General features: G+C 41.3%; 1 protein-coding gene and 1 long non-coding RNA gene across 3 annotated transcripts; one reads left to right on the forward strand and one right to left on the reverse strand.

The window, feature by feature from the left end:
• The first annotated feature begins 1,633 nt into the window (after nucleotides 1–1,633).
• LOC104020457 (embryonic protein UVS.2) lies at nucleotides 1,634–17,999 on the forward strand. The gene is made up of 11 exons (XM_009473888.2): nucleotides 1,634–2,235; nucleotides 2,402–2,426; nucleotides 3,350–3,487; nucleotides 4,975–5,092; nucleotides 5,610–5,788; nucleotides 9,563–9,644; nucleotides 10,559–10,686; nucleotides 12,444–12,559; nucleotides 12,998–13,223; nucleotides 14,326–14,444; nucleotides 15,013–17,999. The coding sequence occupies exons 1-11, from the start codon at nucleotides 2,167–2,169 to the stop codon at nucleotides 15,241–15,243; spliced, it is 1,431 nt and encodes a 476-aa protein (XP_009472163.1). The 5' UTR covers nucleotides 1,634–2,166; the 3' UTR covers nucleotides 15,244–17,999.
• Nucleotides 4,525–20,365, reverse strand: LOC148057137 (uncharacterized). Of its 2 annotated transcripts, none has more exons than XR_015701917.1 (3): nucleotides 19,969–20,365; nucleotides 18,006–18,075; nucleotides 4,525–4,613 (listed from the first exon to the last, which is right to left on the reverse strand). It is a non-coding gene; the product is annotated as an uncharacterized LOC148057137 (long non-coding RNA). The 2 variants fall into 2 exon arrangements; XR_015701916.1 differs by lacking the exon at nucleotides 4,525–4,613 and adding an exon at nucleotides 13,103–13,212.
• Between the last annotated feature and the right edge of the window lie 125 nt (nucleotides 20,366–20,490).

A 20,490-nucleotide genomic window follows, 5' to 3' on the forward strand; every position in this document is an offset into this window, starting at 1 on the left:
GCTTCTGATGATATCTATTACTGATACAGAGCTAGGAAAAAACCTGTACTTAAACACCAACAGGTGTTTGGTTTTTCTAATTTTGTCTTTTAATATTATGCCAAGAGGGACTTGGATTACATAGTGAAAGAAGTTCTCATTCTCTGTCGTGGAATGAAGGCATCTCTAAGAATGTGGTAAACATTGTACTAAAATTACTAACAAAGAGCAGTGATAAAATATCTGGCAGATCAAGGACAGTGTGGCTAAGAATGAGAAATGTGAAAAGACAGTGTAAGAAAAGGCGTACAGGAGAAAGAATGCAGCTGTGTAATCAAATTATTTGGATAGATAATGAGACCGAGACCTGAGCATTATTCTGCTAGAATATCAAAGCAGACAATATAGACAAGCAGCATCAAAAATGAAATTTGCATCTATAAGACAACTTCTGATAATGTGTTATAAGGTGATACGAGACTTTGGTCTATTAATTAGCCTTGAAAAATACCCAATTCTTTCTGGCAGTCAGGAAAATGAATTAAACCATGGGATAAATCTCCTGACTCAAGGGTTATTCTGGTCTGCGGTCTGCAACTGGAGTCAGTAAGGTACTACAGCCTTCCACGGAATGGATATTCAAATCTGCATGGCAGAACTTCAAAGGGCCCTTCCATCCCTCCTTGCTGCACGCCTGGAGTGACCCAGCTCCAGGCTCCCACAGTGATCTGGTCTCGTTCTCATGCTTTTATTGTCTAATAACTTCTGCTCTCTCCCCTGTCATGTTGTGATGTGTAGCAGCAGAAATGTGCTCCTGTGACTCCCTCTGTCTCTCTTTTGAACCTGATCTTGAAGAGACACGGAGCTTGCTCAGAACTGTGCGGGAGGACCTCTGGTTATCAGTGCGACAAACTAATGAGGACTTCAGAACTTCATCCTCTTGTCAGCCAAAGGAAAAGGGGTGCTTTATGTGTGGACCTCATTATTACAGTATAATCTACATGGAAATTGTAACTGTAGATGAATTGTGGAAGTCACAGAAATGTGGAATATTTTAGAAAGTTTAGCAACAAACTATTAGTAAGGTAAAATGAAAATATTAGTAGCAAAGCTTTACATAATATCAGCTAAAATTTTCCTAGCAAAGTACTCCCTTAAAAACAAAGGACCAGCCCATACATCTGTCTGGAAAGGCACACTCTGCCATCTTGATCTACTGTGAACCACACAGATTCCTCTGAATTTTGCTTTTGCTGGCAATTCCAAAGGTTTTCTTGCTTGTTTCTGAAAGATCTGATGCAGCAATTCCTTAGGATTTTCTATAGCACCTAGGTATTTGTGCAGGGGCTGAAGCTGGGAGGAGAAAACATCATCTGCCTGCCTATGGTGGTGTTCATGTGGCTTCAACATGAATATTCCCATTGTGTGGCTTAGTCTTACAGTGTGGGTTTTCTAGGATTCAGCCTGCCTTTCTAGGCTTGTTTCTATTCATGGACATCAAAGGAAGGAGGGCTTCCCAGAAGGTGGGAAGCCAAAACTCTGGGAGCTAGTGGTTTTATTTATTTGTAGACTCCAGAAAGACACACAATCACTGCCAGCGTTGATTATATTGCAAGATATGGTATTGGAAAAACAATTTCAACCCACAATCAGATTCATCTCTGGCTCCATCAGATTTCCAGTGGTCCTGGCCAGCAACGCCTGGCTGAGAGCTGTGCACAGAGCGGGCAGGCTGACAGATGGGCTCTGCGGGGCGGGATGGCCCCTGGCAGCAAGCTAAGGAGTTTCTAGGACAAGTGTGGATGGATCAGAGAGTTCCTCGACATTGAGTTTTGCTGTGAACAGACTGCTACCGGATATCCTGTCCCTTGGCCAGCAGCGAGGGGACCTGCAGCAGCTCATGGGTTCTTCTTAGAACTAAAGATGAGTCACTTCAAGGTTGCTGGATTTTCTTTCCTATTGCTCCACTTCCTCTGTTTTCTGAAGATAAATAAGAAATGAGAGCCTGGAAATTCTCTTGAGAGGTCCTGCAGCTTGTTTGTTTTGTGAAAATACTTCTTGTTATCTAATTTTGTTACACTTGTTAACAACGGCAGCAGCTTTCCCATAAAACTTGCCCCAAATAAACGAACCACAGCTTTGAGAACTGAGCTGCAGAGCAGAGAAGATCATCTCGGAAACTTGAAGATGAAGTATTTTCTTCTGCCAACTCATTTAGCATTTCTCTATAGCTTTGCACTAAGTAAACCTGTCCAGGTGTGTCCCGGCTCTCAGATGGGTAGAATTTACATTGCTGCTGCTGAGTTGCTCTGACTATCTTAAAATCAGTTACAAACTTTTACTGCTGTGATTCTTCATGATAGAAGTTTTCTGCTGTGGAGATAAGCATGTATTAAAAGATATGCCTTTTTTTTTTTTTCAGATAGCTACAAGAAACAATGACTTAGGTGAGTTTGGTTGTAATTATTATATAAATAACTGTAGATTTTGGTGGGGCTGCTTCTCTACACCTCATTCTCATTATTTGGTATATTTTTCTCCTTGAAAATAATTTTCCAGCATCAGTGGAAAACAATGCACAGAATTCAGATGTGTTTTAAAGATGCGTTCAGTGTGATTATTTATGCTGTCGTGATAAAGAAATTAAGAAGACGTATTGAGCAATTGCTACATGGAATGTTCTTTTCCATATGTAGCCTCAGCAAATCAGAATACTTTTCACTTTGATTTCTTTCCTATGTGATATAAGGCACTTCCCTCTCTGCTGTACCCAAGACTATTGTACTTTTTTGGCATAATAACCAATAGCTCTTGTCTGTGAGAAATGTATTCCAAGTATTCTGGAGTCAGAAGTGAGGAGCATGTCACAATGTCTTATGTCAAATTAACAGTTAACCTGGAAATTATTAGCTTGCATGCCTTCCATATGCATGATAAAAATAGTCCTTTCTTTTGTATGATTCATCCCATTTTTACAGAGGTCAGTTATGATTTTTCTTTAATTCCACAAGCTCTAATGAAGAGAACAATGACTTATAATACTTAGCTTTCCACTCTGAAGGCTCCCAGAGCTTCTTAAGCTAAAACATATTTAGTCATGACTTTGATTACAGCTGCACTGACATCAATATTAATATTAATCTTTTCTATCCAGGAAGCAAGGCAGACCTAACCAGTCTTAGCATACGGTGAACGCTAGATTCACTCAGTCTTAATTTACTAATCCTTTTTCACATTATTGGGAAATGAAGTTCAGTGAAAGAAATTTCCAAAGGTACAAAAGCCTGGTTAGCGTATAGCTCATCTCCCCTTGGCACATCTATTTGCCTTCTCAGTGCCTTTTATGTTCTTTATTTTCTTCATCTGCCAGGTAGTGAAATAGCTGTGTATGAAGGAGACATCCTCTTGAGAAGAGGACGACGCAGTGCAATTAACTGTGAGAGTTGTTTATGGCCCAAGTCACAAGATGGACTAGTCAAGGTTCCAATTAACATCTCTTCTGATTTCTGTAAGTGTATGCAAATGGATGGTGTAAAGTTAGCATTGATCTTCCGGTCCCTATACTCTCTGTTACTTTATGTTTCTGTGGCATGCACCAAAAGCAATCTTTGTCCAAATGAGAATTTATTGACATGTCTCTTTTGCTAATCTGTTAGCCCTATGGTAGTTTGGCTAAGGCTCCAAACATTTCAGTTACAGACACTAAAATATGTGGTTACTTGGGCAGTGGTTGTTATATAAATACCAGCTAATTTATTTTAATTACAAATATTAGCTCATTCCCTCTAGCTATAATGCACTTTGATATTTAGCAAGTACAGAAGAAGAAATATAATTTGTTCACATTATGAATGTATTTTTGTCAAAATTACCACTAGGAGCACTTTTTTGAACACTATAATTTTCTTTCAAATCTCTCATAGAAATATTCCCGCACTAGAAATCCTGTAGAGGCAAAAATGGAGGAAAAATCCTTGGAGATATTTTTTCCCTTCTTATTTCCCTCTAGTCAGTCAGTAGCTCTGCCCCATGCAAAAGGCTGCAGGACCGATGCCTTACTCAAGAAAATTTTGTTCCAGGTGACTTCATATGGGCTCTGCAGGTCTTCCATCTCTCCCCTGCTGAGGCTTCTCTGGTCTGAGGTTTCCATACAGACCCTTCTTAAAAGATCTTACCTTGAGAGAAAACGGCATGGAAGTGAAATATAGCCTGTGTCTTATTCCCATTCCTGGGGAAAGGGAATCTGTGTTATCATATGAGCTGAGGAAAGCCTGGTCTTTGTGTTATCTAGGCTGCTCTTCTGCCCACGTGCTTCCAGAACTGCAGCATGTATGTTGTGCATATTATATATTGTGTATATATTGTGCATATATACTGCAGCATATATTGTGGTTAGGTGAGAGTTATTCCATCAACCACCCTCTCTCCAAACTTTAAAGATGAGGAAATTGAGATACAAATCAGTTGCAGATGATTCATAACTGAGGAACCCAAATTAGGCCAAAATGTTCAGGAGCGGATAAACACTGCAATCTTTATTTGGTACCTGAATAGAAACACTGTGATCTTCAGAGCCTCTGAATGTTGGCTGTCTCAAGTGATTCCAAGAAGTGTGTGGCAGACATTTGTTATCTCTGTAAACAAAATAGGTTTTTGGTGCTTGGCTCATTTGGGATACTTTAATACTTTAATCCAATTACTTGTATCTGAAACTGTTTCATTTTTTCCGTTCTATCTAATGGAAGAAACAATGCCAGTTTTGCTTTCCATCAGCCGTCTCCTATAGAATATGCATAAGGGCCAGCTATAATTCTTACATCTCCCTTAAAATTCCAATCAACCTGAAGATCTCTGAAGGCTTTGTGCCCTTTTTTTATTTTACCTGTATGATAAAAAGCTAATGAGTGCTGTGAAGTTCTGAAGGAGTGCACCCCATCAATGCACCTTGGTTTTGATTAACCAAGGAAGTTTCTCCTGGCCCCTTTCTCTTTCTAGCAGTGACAGAGAGGTCTTGGATTGTTGATGCTCTGCAAGAGATCTCCACGCTGACCTGTGTGCAGTTTGTAAATCGCACTACAGAAACAGACTACGTGTATGTTGAACGTGGGCAGAGGTAAGCTCCCTGTCTCCTGGGAGTGGAAGCACTCAAAAAGTCCTTCAGCTTCTTTTCTGTTTTGATCTGGATTTAAGTAATTGCCCTTTTTTATCCTAGGAGTCAGGATTCAGAGAGCAGGTGCAATTTTTTATTTTTCTTTAGACATACTGGTAGTTACATCAGTTAATAGGCTGCAGGAATAAATGTGTATGTGGACTTAAAGATAATGCGGTATAAAAATTTAAAGAAGCATAATTGTTTCAGGTTCTTTGCTTAACTACTTAAACTGCTTCATCTTAGTTTGATATAGCCATTTTACTGTTTTAAAATTTTCCATACTCATCACAAAGGCTTTATTTCTTCCCCTATGTAGTTTGGCAGCTTTTGGAAGCTTATATATATCTCACGCGAGTGACTATATGCGTGTCCCGTTCTGTGGCTGCACATCTGGAGGCCCTTGGTGGCATAATCAGTACGTCTATGTCTTTGTATTTGCTGAATGTGATCATTTTGGTTATTGATTGCCTATTCTTAGCTGCTGGTCTTACTTTGGAAAAATTGGAGGACGTCAAGCAGTAGGCCTGGTGAAAAATGGTTGCATGGATAAAGGAGCAATTCAGCATGAAATGAACCATGCACTGGGTTTCATCCATGAACAGGCACGGAGTGATCGGGACAGGTTTGTCAAGATTATGTGGGAACACATTGTGGCAGGTATGTCCACTAAATCTTAAGAGAAAACATATACTTTCAGATAAAGGAGAATGTTTCTTCTGTGAACAGCAATGCAAATAAAAATCATGATTAATGCTGGCTGAATTGCAGGAGCAGCGCATTCAGTCAGATGGAGTTTCTCGTTCAGTGTTTGTACTAGGAGAATTTCCGTGGCTACACCTACGTTAGTGTGGTCCTCGAAGGCAGATGCAGCCTAAAAGTAGCTCTACGTTCTTATTTTGATTGCTACCTTGAGCCCAGGCTCACTTTATATTCAAAATACCAAGATCATCAGGAACGCAAAATGTTGTAGCAAAGACTTGGCCAGAAGGCAAAACTGTGGGACTTTTAGCTGAGGCGGGGAGAAACACAATATTCAGAGAATATGGTGGGGTATCGCACAGCAACTCTATCTCGGGGAAAGCCATGGAAATAGGGAGGGCAGCAGGTAGGCATCTTGGCACTGGCAGTGAGTGAAATGCACATAGCCTAAAATGTAGATGAACAAGGGACTCCATGTGGAGAGAATGGAAGCACATGCAACCAGCAGCATGTGCAAAATTCTGGGACCTGGCATGATGTGAGAGGAAGGACTGCAATTATTTCCTCCTTGAGGAGAGAATAATGTACACTGCTATGAAAAAAAGGAGCAATGTGGAACAATCAGGACTGGTAAATCTGTAGGGGGAAAACAAGTGAATGTTATTTAGGGAAAGGAATGCATGATGAATAGTTCGGGCACGTACCCTTCATCTGTGTGGTGGGAACATGGGAGCATATACAGAGCTCCAGGCTCTGGGGAGGCGAGGGTAGAGAGAATGGTAGAAGGTCCCAGGGAAAGTGAGAAAGTGGTACATAGAAGGAAGGCAGGGGAAGAAAGGATGCAAGGAATCATTTGTCTGACAGCTATGAGAGAGCTGGACAACCCACAAAAATTGTAAAAAGATAACAGTGTACTTCGTTCATTACAGAAAATAATAGTAAATGAGGCAGGACAATTGAATACGACATTCTAATAAGTCTCTTCAACAAATGAGACATTCAGCTCTTCAATGTCACGCACAGCTGAAAATATATCTATCTTTTTCTCCAGATGGAACTTGATTGTTTTTATTGCAAATTCCTAACACACTGTTCTCCAAACTTTTTTCAGCTATTCCCATGATGTCCTAAGTAAATTCCATTTGTGCTGTTCTTTATCGAGGTTTCAGCTCTAGTGTTAAGGTGTAATTTTGCTATGAATTGTTTGCCATTGTACAACAAGGGTGTGCCATGTTTGAAATGCTAGCAAAGGATGTGCTAGGAAAGAGGAGTTGAAAACATGAAGTTACACCAAAGATAGCAGACGCACATAAAATCTTATACTAGTTTTGCAGGGGGAAGTCCACAGGTTCAGATGTCATCATTCCTAAAGGATACAGATGTAACCAAGCTCTGATTCAGGCACAGTATCATGAAGGGATAAAAGAGGGGGACAAGGTGAAGACGACAAGACTATGCAAAAGGAGATGGGGTATGTCGTCAGTGTTTTAACAGCATTCACCAGGAGTGGAGGCTGAGAAGACTGGCGTGACAAGGGAGTTAGAATGCAGAGTGTGTGCAGCACAAGCACTGCAGGGAAAAAATGCAAAGATATGCAAGGAAAAGGCAATGAAGAAACACAGCTATGTTCGTGAGGACTGTTAGTGCACATCTCCTGTAAAAACACGCTGCTGTTAACAGCGCTGATGGCAGAGCTTCCCCTGACCTCAGTGGTGCAGAAGTAGACCTCAAGACCTTTTGCAGCTTCCCAGCTCTCCCACACAAGCTGTTTTTCTCTTGCCAGGACTGCAGTACTGTGGATGTTTGCTGGGTTTTGTTTTTACCCAGCAATTCACCTTGGAAGGCATCCTACTTCTTTGTTTTGACAAAATGCAGCCTGATCAGTTGCTGTCCACTTAGCTACTTGAAACTCAGCTTGTTTTTCCCAAACTTTTGGGGAAAAAAAACTGTATTCAGAGTCTTCAGCCGAAGCTTCCTTTTCAGCTCTTCTGAGTCATTACACTTAGATTCTGGCAGAGGTAGATTTTTTTTTTTTTTTTAGAGTGGAAAAGATGGGTTAAGTCCCCACACGTGTGCAGGTCTAGACAGCCAAATCTCTCTGGCATGTGATGAAGCAGATACTGGTTCTCTGGCAGTGCCTCTGTCCAGCCAGGCTGCTGTTACTTTTTCTTTTTTAGCAAACCAATTCAGCAAAGCACTTATGTGCCAAACAGTAGCCATATGCTTAAATGTTTCACTGCATTTGAACTGTGTTCTCTGTTCATCACCTCAAAAGAAGCTGTGCACTTGCTGATAATTCTTTCTGAAGTCAGTATAGCAGACAAGGAACTGAGATAAAAACCTAACAGAGTCAGGAAAGCCAATGCCGTTGAGAACCAGTTTGAACCTTAACTGAGTTTTTGAGCTGTGAAAAGCTCCAAAGTCAAGTGTATCCCCAGACTTTCTATAATTCAGGATTTTGAAGCTTCTCTTTGCATTTCCTAGCCCCCACTGGGCCCAGAGCTGAAGGACATTACTGGAAGAGACTGGCTCTGATTGCAAGCCTGCTAGCCAAGCTGTGCAGACTCCAGAGATTTTTCTGACAAGCGTCCAATGCTGAACTCTTGTCCAGATGGTTTGTGGTTTACAAACCACTAGTTACAATAATGAAGGTACAGATGTTGAACTGGAAAGGAGTGCTCAGTGGTTAGGGCATTAGCCTCGAGGCCAGGCTGACTGCATTCAGCTCCCTGCTCCGACATCACTTGCTTGCCTGTTTTACCATGGACAAGAGACCAGGGTGCAATTCATATTCGAGTTCTCCAGTCAATGGAGAGAAATAGGTGCCTTCAGATGAAACTCCCTCCAACCGTGTCTCTCTCTCTCTCTCCCCCCCCCTCTCCTCCGACTGTCCTGGTAGCCTTGATGAATAGCTTCAGTGCCTAACTTAGAGAAATAAAACTAGGTGACATGAATTCCAGTCTGTGTTTCTGGGCCCCAGTCTTTTATCAGTGTTACACTTTCTTACCTCATAGGGGCTTTTTAAGGCTAAACAAATGAAAAGTGATGAGATGCTCAGCAGCTATGATGAGAGGGGCTATATCAGCAGCTATATTCAGACAGAATGTTTCTAGCTGATCTTACTGAGTGCCCTTGCTTCATGAGAGTCAGCACTTCACTGTAGTCACTGCTGATGGGTTTGACCAGATACAAAGCCAGAACATGGCCGATAACATGTCCTTTGGTGCAAGTAACAGCCAAACTCTGTCCCTTTCTTTTGTGGTCTTATAAACCTTTGGTGGAAGGACTCAGCAAGACAGGTTGGTGGTCACCCACACATACCTCTGAATTTTTTATCTAGGTGGTCAGCCAGATTTCCCTCTCAAGGTATGGATGTAGCTTTGGGGACATAGGTTGGATGCTTGTAATGTTCAAGATAATGCACTGAAATATATTTGGAGACACCCTAATGAAGATGGACAGATGAATACCTTGACTTCAAGAATGGAACAGATTCACTGATTATATGAAAGCTTTGGCTTATTTGATTTGGTTTATATTCTGAAACCTACTAGACTGAGTGAAAATGGGTTCCCATGGTCTTCAAAAGGCTCTGGTGGTTTTGAAAGATCCAAGATCTCATGAGAAGAAGTATTTGTATCCTAAGTTACTCTTAGGTTTATGACAGCAGACAGTGTACTATTAAAGCAGCAATAATTGTTCTGACTGAAATGTTGCTTTCTTACCTTACAGGGGAACAAGGGAACTTTGGAAAAGTGAATTCAAAAAATCTGGGCCTTCCCTATGACTACTCCTCAGTGATGCACTATGGCGCGTAAGTTGTTCTCTGAGATGTCTTTTCAAAGGAGCAAACAGCTTTCAGATCTGCTCAGATGTAGGAAGAAGGAATTGCTCTGTGCAGGGAATGACTTTTGCTGTTCACTTAAAATTGAGTGAATGGACGTAATTAAGAGTGAGCATACTTCCTTTGTCAGCAGGATTCCAGGGAAATAGAGTCAATGTGGATAGAAGAAAAAATTAGGACAACGTTTTCTTTCATTGTACTCCTGTCTCTTGTTAGAGGCCTTTGACATGGCTGTGGTCCAAAGTCTAACACTACTGAGTCACTAATCTAAAACAGGTCTGAAGTCTAAATGATTTCATTAACGTAGTAACAGCTGATCATAGACAACGATATTTAGGTACAGAGAGAAGAAAGATGGAATTTTTTCATATCATTAAGATGATGTGTGCTGCCTCATATTCATATGGGAACACTGTCTAAGGTTGCACTTTAGTCGATCATGTACAAGCTTGTATCATGTGCCTTCTCCTTTATTTCCACTAGCAAGTAACAACTTCTGAACAAAACTGTGAAATAAAACTTGTCTACCAGGAAGCAGGAAATTGCAGATAGCAAATAAACAATTAGTAACTGAGACAGAACTACTCCTGCTCCTCTGCCTCTGGAACCATGAAGGTGGGATTCAGTTCATTTTGCCAGGACATTGGCAAAAGCTCTCCTCACTCAGGACAGTGCTGCTTTTTCTTGTTTCTTGCTTTCAGCTACTGCACACAAAATGGCTGCCATGCTGGTCCTCTTCAGGGAAGCCTAACTGGGCTCTGAGAAGCTTCTTGCCCTTTTCCATTGAAATTCTACGCATGCGGTACATGAATATGATTATGCAGTTCGAGAACTTCACTGTTTAAGAGAAGTGATCTAGAAATGCGATTTCCTTATTTCTACAGGTATGATTTCTCCAGCACTCCAGGGAAACCAACTATTGTACCAGTTCCTGACCCCTCTATACCCATTGGGCAGAGAGAAGGGCTGAGTAACTTGGATGTAGCTAAAATCAACAAGCTCTACAAGTGCAGTAAGTGCTGTAGATAGAAGGCACGTGAATCCTTATACAGCTGATGTCTGTAGGCACTATCAGACATCCCCCACAGGAACTCAGCCCACCATCCTTTCAATACATCTCTTCCTCACCCTACAAGAGGGCTGGTATGTGTGTGGAAGCAGACCTGGCCCTGTCCCAAGCTGCTGCCTTCTTGGAAAGGAGAATTTACTTTCAATAATTCACTGTCATTCTGACTTACCCTCACCTAGTCCCTGCTCTTTGACATAAGCAAAACCCAGCAGAGAAATCATGGTTGCTGCCTCTGTCAACTTCTCATTTCAGGAAAGCTCTGAAGGTTGCAAAGCATGTAAGCTATCCTCAGCCATGATTATAGGTTTGAGTCATGTGCATCAGTAGGGCCAGTAGGTTTGTGATTTCTTTCAATTAGAAAATGACTGCAGGGCTGTCAGTATGGGTGCCATTTAGGCTGATCAGAACACCTCTTTGAGGGGAATTCCCCAGGCTTTTTGTATAGTTATCTATTTTCTTGCCCCATCCATTTCTTAACTCATCACTGTGGTATCTTAAGGTCTACAAATACCTAGCACTCCTCTGTAGCAGGAACTCTTCAGTTGAGATGCACAAAACACAGGTAAAACACCAGACGTGCTCTTGCAATGCATGGGTTTTGCCTCGACTCCCAGTACATAGGCTAACTGATTTATAGAGTATTTGACTTTTCTGAGATGCTATTCAATTAGTTTCCACCAAAACAGCAAGAAACATCAACATGGCCTAAATATTAGTGTATTAAATTCTGCTCTGAATTGTGTTAGAGCTTAGTTAAACAAACGTCAGTAATTAGTGGGAATCAACGTTCCTTCAGTTGGATAGTTAGGTACAGAAATCATTGCTGAGAGTGGTTCCTCCCAAAGTCTTAACTTCAGATAAGACGTGTTTACAATTTAAGTGTCTGTCATGGTCTTGAAGTATTTAATGATATTTATTCTTGATAGTGGGGCTGTGAATGAATCACGCTTCAATACCATTATTATGTAATTTCATAATTAGATCGGTATGTTTTGGAAGAAAAGGGCTAAATTAAAAAAAAAAAAAGGAGAAAAACTCAGGGGTTAAAAAAAAAAGGACAAGTCCAGTTGTCTCAGGGAAAGTAGGGAGCAAGAGAAAAATGTCATAAATTCATATGTTCAGATGTCATATGCTCATATTTTGTAATTTGGGGAGTTACACATAGTGCAATAAATGAAGACTACATGTGGAAAGACAAAAGACAGATGAGATCAGGCTTTGTATACCAGTCACAAGGTCTGTAGCTTGACTTCAGTGCTCTCTGTTATTGTTTTCCCCTAGTGGCTACCCCTCTGCTTTGACAGAATCTGGTTTTCAAGCTTGATTTTTGCATACACTTACAAATACACACACATTTGCTGATGGGAATTGATGTACTGATGTCATTGAAACTACTCCTGTGATTGAGGTTAAGGAAATTCATAAAAGTTCCAGGCCTTTTTAGTAAACTATGTGAGTGAAGCCCTACTGTCTTTAAAAAAACATTAGTAGTTGAAGCGGATAAGTACTTTAGCTTTATTTCACTTGCAGGTTTTGAATAACTTTTTCACTAGGAACATCAACACAATTTTAAGCATTATAATTCATTTCTCTCTTACAAGCTTGACTGATGCAAATGGTTGGAGAGACCTGTCAGGTGTTTCTGGAAGATTTTTGTGCAGTTTTCGTTCTCTTCAACAGTGTTTGGTTCTTCCCTTCAGATTGCTGTAGCTCTGTGTTGCCTAAATCCAAAGGCTCCTTCTCCTCTGTCAATTACCCATCCCCATACCCGAACAATAACAACTGCCTGTGGTTGATCCGCATCCGTCGAAGTAAGGTAATTTTTATTAGGACCAAAAAGGTTTGAACCACAGTGTCAAGGCTACGCAGCATTATTTCATTATTATGACTACCCTCTGGGAGTCATTTTCATGGACCAAGACATTTATTTTGTTACGCAGTGAATGAAAAGACAGTCTCAACAATTTTCATAAGACTTATTAAGACTATCAGATGCATTATTTAACTTCATTTTTATCCAGTTAAGATTGGATGGCTTTTCAAAGACAAGCAATAGTCAGACATCAATCACTGGGCTCATTAACAGGGTAGCTAGGTGAAATTCTATGTTCTTTTTATACAGAAAGTAAAATTTCAGTGATACATGGATAGTAAAATGAATATGAAGTCCTAGTTCACTTCATAACAGTTAGATGGTTTGAATCTTTCCCTGTGTATAGCATTAAATCCAACATCTGTTTTCTTGTTTCTCAAGATTTTTCTGCAGTTTGAGGCTTTTGATCTCCAACCCTCCTCAGACTGTTCTTCTGACTATATAAAAATTTACAACGGAAACAGCAAGAATTCCCCTGTCTTGCTGGACAAATATTGTGGGAAGGGGCCCCTGCCCTCCATAGTGGCGTCTGGATCGACAATGCTGATAGAGTTTGCAAGTGATGAGAGCATTACAGCCACAGGATTCAGAGCCTCCTACAACAGGGGTATGAACACTCCTTTAGAGATCTTGGAGAATGGCATTAATAGTATTTGTATGGAAGAACTTAAAATTTTGAACATGTACTCCAGAATTGGGTTTTTTTGTGTTATTCTTTACACTGCCATAGCAATTGCTAATGCAGAAGGCTAGGCAATGATGGGGCTGAAGGTTAGAAGGAAACAGAAAATGGGATGTTGCATGGGTCTCATGTTAGTAATCCTGAGAACCCACTCACATTCTTCTGAGAGCCTCTGCTAGGCTTCCTCACATCTTTAGAACAATTTCTTTAAATAAAAACAATGCAACGACTATAACTAATAGGAGCAGTGCAGCCAAAGAGCACAAAGATTGCAGAATCTCAACCAATGAGATGTAAAGCCAGTAGCTGGGCAATATGTTATTCAAGGTTTTGTGCCATTTTATGCAACGGGAGAGGTACTAACCATGGGTAACTTACACTTTCTGAATTAAAGGTTTTTGTTATGTTACATGAAACACAGTGCTTACTGTAGTCACTTGAGGGGTGTCTGTTTTATGAACACGCAAATGCATTATGGACTGCTGGATAAAATTCTGTTTTCTGCAACATACTTTCAGTTAGAAGGCAGTAGCCCAAATAACTCGTTATTGCCTTATTCCAACTCAAAATGCAAACTTCTATAAAGCATAAATTGAAGAAGTCTTAGAAATGTGTCATTTTTACTCTTTTTGCATTAGTCTTGACGGAATAATTTCTAGATAGCATTAGATCTACCTTGATAATGCAATCTTGAATACTTGAGCTAATTCTTTTCTGAAAGTGCAGTAAGTTAGTACCATTAGAATGCTATGCTAATACAGTAACACTCAATTGTAAAGACAGTTACAGCTTTAGATGCAGCTGTTTCCTGTCCTCCAGAGGTTATTTAGCAGCCATGTTTTTAGTTCCTTCAGTACAGCTGCTGATACAAATACTAAGCAAAGAAAGAAAATATTTCAGCAGTAGATTTTCATGGTAGCACATTTTTTTCTTGGCTTGAAGAAAGAATACAATAAGCAAGCTCACTTCTACTGCCAAAATACTCTTGTTAATATGCCTTTCTCTGTTTTTCTCCTTTACTCCTCAGTGAATTGTGGAGATACTTTCACAGACTCAAACGGAGTCATCACCTCTCCAAACTACCCCAATAAATACCCCAAAAACCAAGCATGCTTCTGGGTCATCAGTTCTCCAGTAGGATACAAGGTAGGGCACAGATGAATTCAATTGTGGGTTTCATCAGTGTTTGCTAATGGAATCTTTTTTTTGCCTTGGAGAGTAAGAGCTGTAATGTCACTTTTTGAGCAGGCATTCTCAGGGTAAAAATCTGAACACAAAAAAACAGTTTAAGAACTTGTGCTGGATCTTGGTATCTGAGGTGTTCAGCAAGGGAAAACCTTTACACATGCGTGTGAACTCTTATGAATTTAGCTTGTACCAGTAGGCTTTGTTCAGAATAATCCCTAGGCAAGAGTTCCCACTAGAAAACTGAAACATTGCACAGGTGCTGTTTTTATATTTCTCCAGAGAAAATAATTTAAAATGTGACAGATCATTCTTGTCCCTTGCTTCTCCTTCCAATCCAAATGCTGATGAACTAAGCAAATAATTTGCTACTAATTTGCATTACAATATGGGATCAGGATGTGGTGCAAACACAGAATAAACTGTGCCTGCACATAAGGAATTTAGACTATTTGTGCTTGCTACATACAAAGGGTAAAAGAAAAGGATATAACCTGGAAGCAAAGTGCTTTGGTTGTATTTTCTCCAGATATCTCTCAAAATGTTATCCTTTGAGCTGGAAGATAGTGACAGATGCATCTATGACCACTTGCTCATACATGATGGAAGCCAACCTACATCACCTGCAGTTGGCCCTTATTGTGGGACAGAGAAGGTTGCAGACTTTACTTCCACTGGGAACTTTGTGCTGGTTGAATTTCACAGTGATATAGTTTGGGAGTTGCCCGGATTTGTGATGAGTTATACATTTGGTATGTAGTACTATACAGATGGGAGTTGGAAAACACAGAATGGAAGTCAGAGACCAGCTAGCCACAGGTAAAAGTCAAGATGCCACCAATTTCAGCAAAAAACATAGCTCCCCGATACCTTTAACAAACTTGAAGCTTGGTCTCTTGGTCTTACATCTACAGTGGTGTAATTTGCATGGTGAATTATGGACAAAAATGTTCCTACCCATGGGATGGTTCTGTCTGAGGCTGTAAGCTTTTTGTTATAGTATTCCCATTGCTGGTGTTGCATGGCAAAACACAATAGCAGATTTTCAAGAACTTCTAGTGTTAGAAACTGCGCCCATAAAAAATTCAGAATATGGCTATGTAGCAACTTTAACCTGTATTCTGACAAATGTTATTACCCAACCTTAATGTGCATTCCAGTAGGCATACAGAAAAAACCTTCAGACACATGTTTATTTACGCTTTGAAGCCGAACTCACTCATACAGTTTGTATAGGCACCTTAGCTTCGCTTGGAAATCACCACTTTACACGGAAGGTCAAACTAGCATGTTTGTACAGCATCTCAACTCAAAGAATTGCACTACTCCTCTGTGAGATGAAGCAGGTCAGGGAACAGATTTAACTAAAGAAAGGATTAAGAGTGGCAGGAACAAGTAGTGAGGGAGAGGGAATGGAGCGAAGCACCCATTGTTGCCATTTTGCTGTGGCCTGAGTCAGGTATTGAAATTGTCCATGGAGTATTACCAAAATATTTTTTTAAAAATGAGGCCTGAAAACCTAATGCGAAGTCCACTGAATGTAAATGGAGCCAGTAACTTTCATATTAGGTGTGAAGTACCTTGTCTGTAGAGAGAAATCTTTCGCCTCTAAGGAGATGTCTGAGAGGAGAAAGAAATCACCACTGTAGACGGCTAACACTTTGCTTTGACTTGATGTATTCAGAACTAAATGCCAGTGCCAAACTGGAAGATGCCAAAATGTAATAAATAATAAAAGTTCTTGCTGCAATTATGCCTTTGTGAAGAAGAGCGCATAGAAAATTCCAGTTTGCTTTCTTGGTGCTAGGAAGGCAGCCAAGAAAATTTTGAATTATGCTGACTTTTGGTTTTGGTAATTTTTTAAGGATATTTAATGGTTTCCTTTTTAAGCACTGGTTAATTTTCACCCTCAGAAGAATGATAATTGATAACTTGTGAACATCAGGGTCTAGAGCTTGCTTGCATCATGGTGGGAAAGTGCATGCAAATATTTGTAGTTCTTACAAGATCCTGTCTTCTGGCTGTAAAAAGTATTCCTTCATTTAATTTGGCTCATTATTTAGATTGGCACCTTTTTGGAGGATGTAACAATTTCAGCAGCATGAGAGAAAATTAAACTCCATTTCTATTTTTAACCTCAAGTTCAGACTACACAAAAGCTAATTCTTTTCCCTAAGTCTGTGGACTTTCACGGAGGTGCAAAAGTAATAACCCTGTGACAACGGTGCTTGTATACAAAGTTGAATGGGTCCCTAATTTAAATATACAGTGCTGACCAGCTTTGTAACTCGAATATTAAGATTCCCTTCCCATGGCCTGATGTGGGGCTCTACATACGTCGAACGTTTTAGATGTTCACCCATATTTGGTAAAGGAGCATGAACAACATGTTGAAACAGCAATGTACCGCATATAGGAATATTAGTCTTGCAACTTGCCCCTAGAAATATGGTTTTAAGTAGGAATCTGAGATGTGGCAATGTGACTTGATCAGGGTGCTTTATTTGTAAGCAAGCCTTTCCTGCAGGAAAGTCATATGCCCTAAGGGCACACAGCCTGGCTAAAGATTCCAATCTCATTTGTTTTGAAAACATTAATTCAACAGTAATGATGTAGAAATGCATTCCTGAATGTACAGACAGGCTGAAATATAATGTGATGAGCAAGTTCTCTCTTTCACAGGAAAGGCTTTTCAGTCTGAGATCTAAAGGTTCCTGAGTTCTGTTAGGGGTCCTTGTTAACTGCTTTCCTTAAGGGATATGCATGTTAGCTGGAGCTTGCACACAAGCTCCAAACCACCTCCTGACCCTCTGCAGATACCAAAACCTTCAGCTTTCCTCTAATTATTGCTAAAATCTCTGGTTTCCTGCTAGCAGTCTCCACTTTAGTTATACGTTACTCATCTATACATCTGTGGCCCACCAAACAGGAAAATGCAAGATACAAAACATCCTGATGAACGGCATCTTTCTTATAATGACTGCTGCTCATTTTTACCTACCATTAGTTGCAGATCTTAAATGGAGAAGCTGTAGAATTCACAAACCCTGCTAAGAGCTTAGGTATACCCAACCACACAGCGTAAGGGGACTTGCATCTAACAGACAATAATCCTCCCCCATTGCCCATATACAAAAATGATTCATAAGCTTGCTATTAACATTCATATTCTGAGATACATAAATTAAGAGTGAACAGCCAGTAGATGCAATGGACAGCATAACCAAAAGTTTAGGATTCAAATACCACCATAGGAGGATTTTGAGAGGTTCTCATGAAAGTTCAGCATTCACTTAACACACCCTTGAAATCCAACATGTACAGATTTAACCTTAAAAAACAGAGGTATCTAGCAGTGATGAATATATATATGTATTCCCATATATGTACATACCTCATGACACAAACAGATATTGCCTTAATTGTGTACAAATACAGCTCTGTGCTGAGAGAGACCTGCTTCCACAAGCCTGTGCATGTGGAAGAGACAAGAGTGTTTGTGTCCATGTATTCCAATTGTACCTGCTTTGGGACTGTCCAGGTTTCTATCTGGGAGGCAAATCAGGGCCTTTGAGTGGTACGCTTTTGTAATCTGTAACAATCAGAACAGAGATCTGTCAATTACTGCTGTAGGAGAAAAACAGACTGGAATAAAGCACTACAGAAACACACAAAAATGTATGACTCATAGGTCGTCTTTTGTGTTTAATTTAAAACACATTTCCCTTATGTAAGTAAATAACTGTGGTGGAGATGACGTTTGCTTGCATGACTAGAACCCCAATGCCTGACAGAAAATAAGGGCAGCTTTTGGCATGCTGATAGGACAGTTGGTTCCTCATCTAGAAGAAGAAAATGAGCCTACCGAAACAGCAAGAGAGTGCTGAAACTCAGTTTTCGATTTCACTGTGGTGATGATCTGCTCTTGTTGTCACACTGAACTGCAAGGAGAAACATTACAGCCTGGGACATTTAGTAGGCAGATGGCCACATTTTGAATTAATTTGAACTTTTTCGGACCAAAAGTTTACTTCTAGATGCATTCCATTATAGTAATCAAGCCCCAAGATTATCAAGGCCAAGTCTAATACACTAGGGCACAGTTTCACAGTAAGTTAGAGAAGAACACAGCATTTGCGGCTATAACTATGTAGGACAGAGAATGTACAACTTACTGTGCAACAACTGAGTTTGGCAAGGAGAAGACATATAAACCAGAGACCATTTAATCTCTCCTACACTTCAAAGAGAAACTGAAACCCTTATGGGCTAAGTCATCACATAGGATTTTAATAATCGGAGTTCCCTTTATCATGGGAAACATCTGCAGACAAGACAAGAAATAAAAGCTGCTGCTGCTCAGCTGCCAGATGGCCTTCTGGTGCAGGAACTGGAAGACTGTGGGAGCCGGGCCCCCTCTGGTGGGCACCAGCAGGGGAACCCGAACCTGCCTCGTTCCTCTTCGCCAGACACGGGAGAGTGGAGGTCTCCTGCCCTGGTCACGACCCTCAGTTTCATCCAGCAAATTCAGCCAAGGCGTTTCTAAACAGGTAAGTTCAATTTCTTTAACTGTCTTGCTCCCTCCCGTGCACCTCTGCTGGTGCTGCTCTCTGGATAGGAAGGTTCTTTGGGTCGCTGCTCATATTTTGTATTAAAGGGCGGCACTCCAAATTACACCTGTCAGTCGGTAGGTTGCACTGTAACATTCAGATTGAAATTTCCTCTTCCCATTCACCAGCTCAATAGCAAAGGCAACATCAAATGAAGTCTTTTATTTGAGTCAATTCTGGTTTAGATTTGTCTCAATTCCCTGCTTTATGCACTTTATGCACTTTTATGCTTTATGTACTTGGAATTTCCAGGTGGTCTCTAATACAGTTGCTGGATAGGTGCAAAGTTTAGCTTCCAAGTTTTATACAGTTGTCTTTCTAATGTTCTTTACCATTAAAAAAAACTGAAAGCTTGAGCGGGGAAACCCCATTTTTTTTTCCTTTATATTTAGCTTTATTCAGATATCTTCTTCTTCCTTGAATAGATCAGTCAGTTTCCTAATTTAATTATGTAGGGCTTTATAGTGTGGAGTTATCTATTAAACTGGAAAGAATGCAAAATGTAATTGCAAACCCACACAATTAACAAGATGACTCATGGGAACCTACAACTACACTCCGTAACATTTTTTTACAAGCGCTGTAGGACATTCACTTCCGAAGGCACACACAACACTGGCAGAAGTACTGGCTGGGGATAGCTGGAGTTCTGCAGTTCAGCTGATTTCATGCTCTTCTGAACTAGGGTCTCACCACAGGTTTCAGACAAAAAATCCCAGAATAACTGGAGTGCAACCCTGTCAGCATTAGAGAATACACTTTTTCTCTTATTAACACCCAACGACAGCTCATTGGCAAAACCGCAACACCCTGCTAACAGGCCTGCTGTGCTGGGAGTGTGGCACCTGTTGGCGTACCCGGCAGCGATGCCGTACCGAAACTCTTGTAAGCAATCGCTTCAGCACATCACGAGAAGCCGATGAAGCGCCCGGCCTGCCGGTCCTCCCTCGCCCACCTCAAAAGCGGCGATGCCTTTCGCTACTGCGGGCACAGCGAACATCCCAGAGAGACGGGCCGGGGCGGGGAGGCTGAGGCGGCGCCCGCCCCGTGGCGTCGGGCCGGCCGCCCTGTGTGCCCTCCCGGCGAGGAGAGGCGCTGCGGGGCCCCCCTCCTCCCCGACCCACCGCGGGGCCAGCCAGCCCGCCGCCGCCGCCAGCAGCTGACCGTCACCTCAGCCCCGCCGCCGCCGGGCTCCGGGCCCGCCTGCCCGCGCGGCGCGCTGCCTACCGGGAAATGGAGTCTTCCCGGGCCACGACCGCGCGGTGCCGCGCCACCGGCAGGGCGGGACGGCGGCACCAGACTACAGGTACCACAATGCATCGCGCCGCAGAACCGGATGTTTTCAGGTGCCGAGCCGCGACAGGTGGCTTCCGGCGGTCCCGGCGGCGGGGGCGGCG

Source organism: Nipponia nippon, unplaced genomic scaffold (genome assembly GCF_047370975.1).
Source record: "Nipponia nippon isolate SJK-2023a ecotype South Korea unplaced genomic scaffold, ASM4737097v1 scaffold_10, whole genome shotgun sequence".
Lineage (NCBI taxonomy): Eukaryota > Metazoa > Chordata > Aves > Pelecaniformes > Threskiornithidae > Nipponia > Nipponia nippon.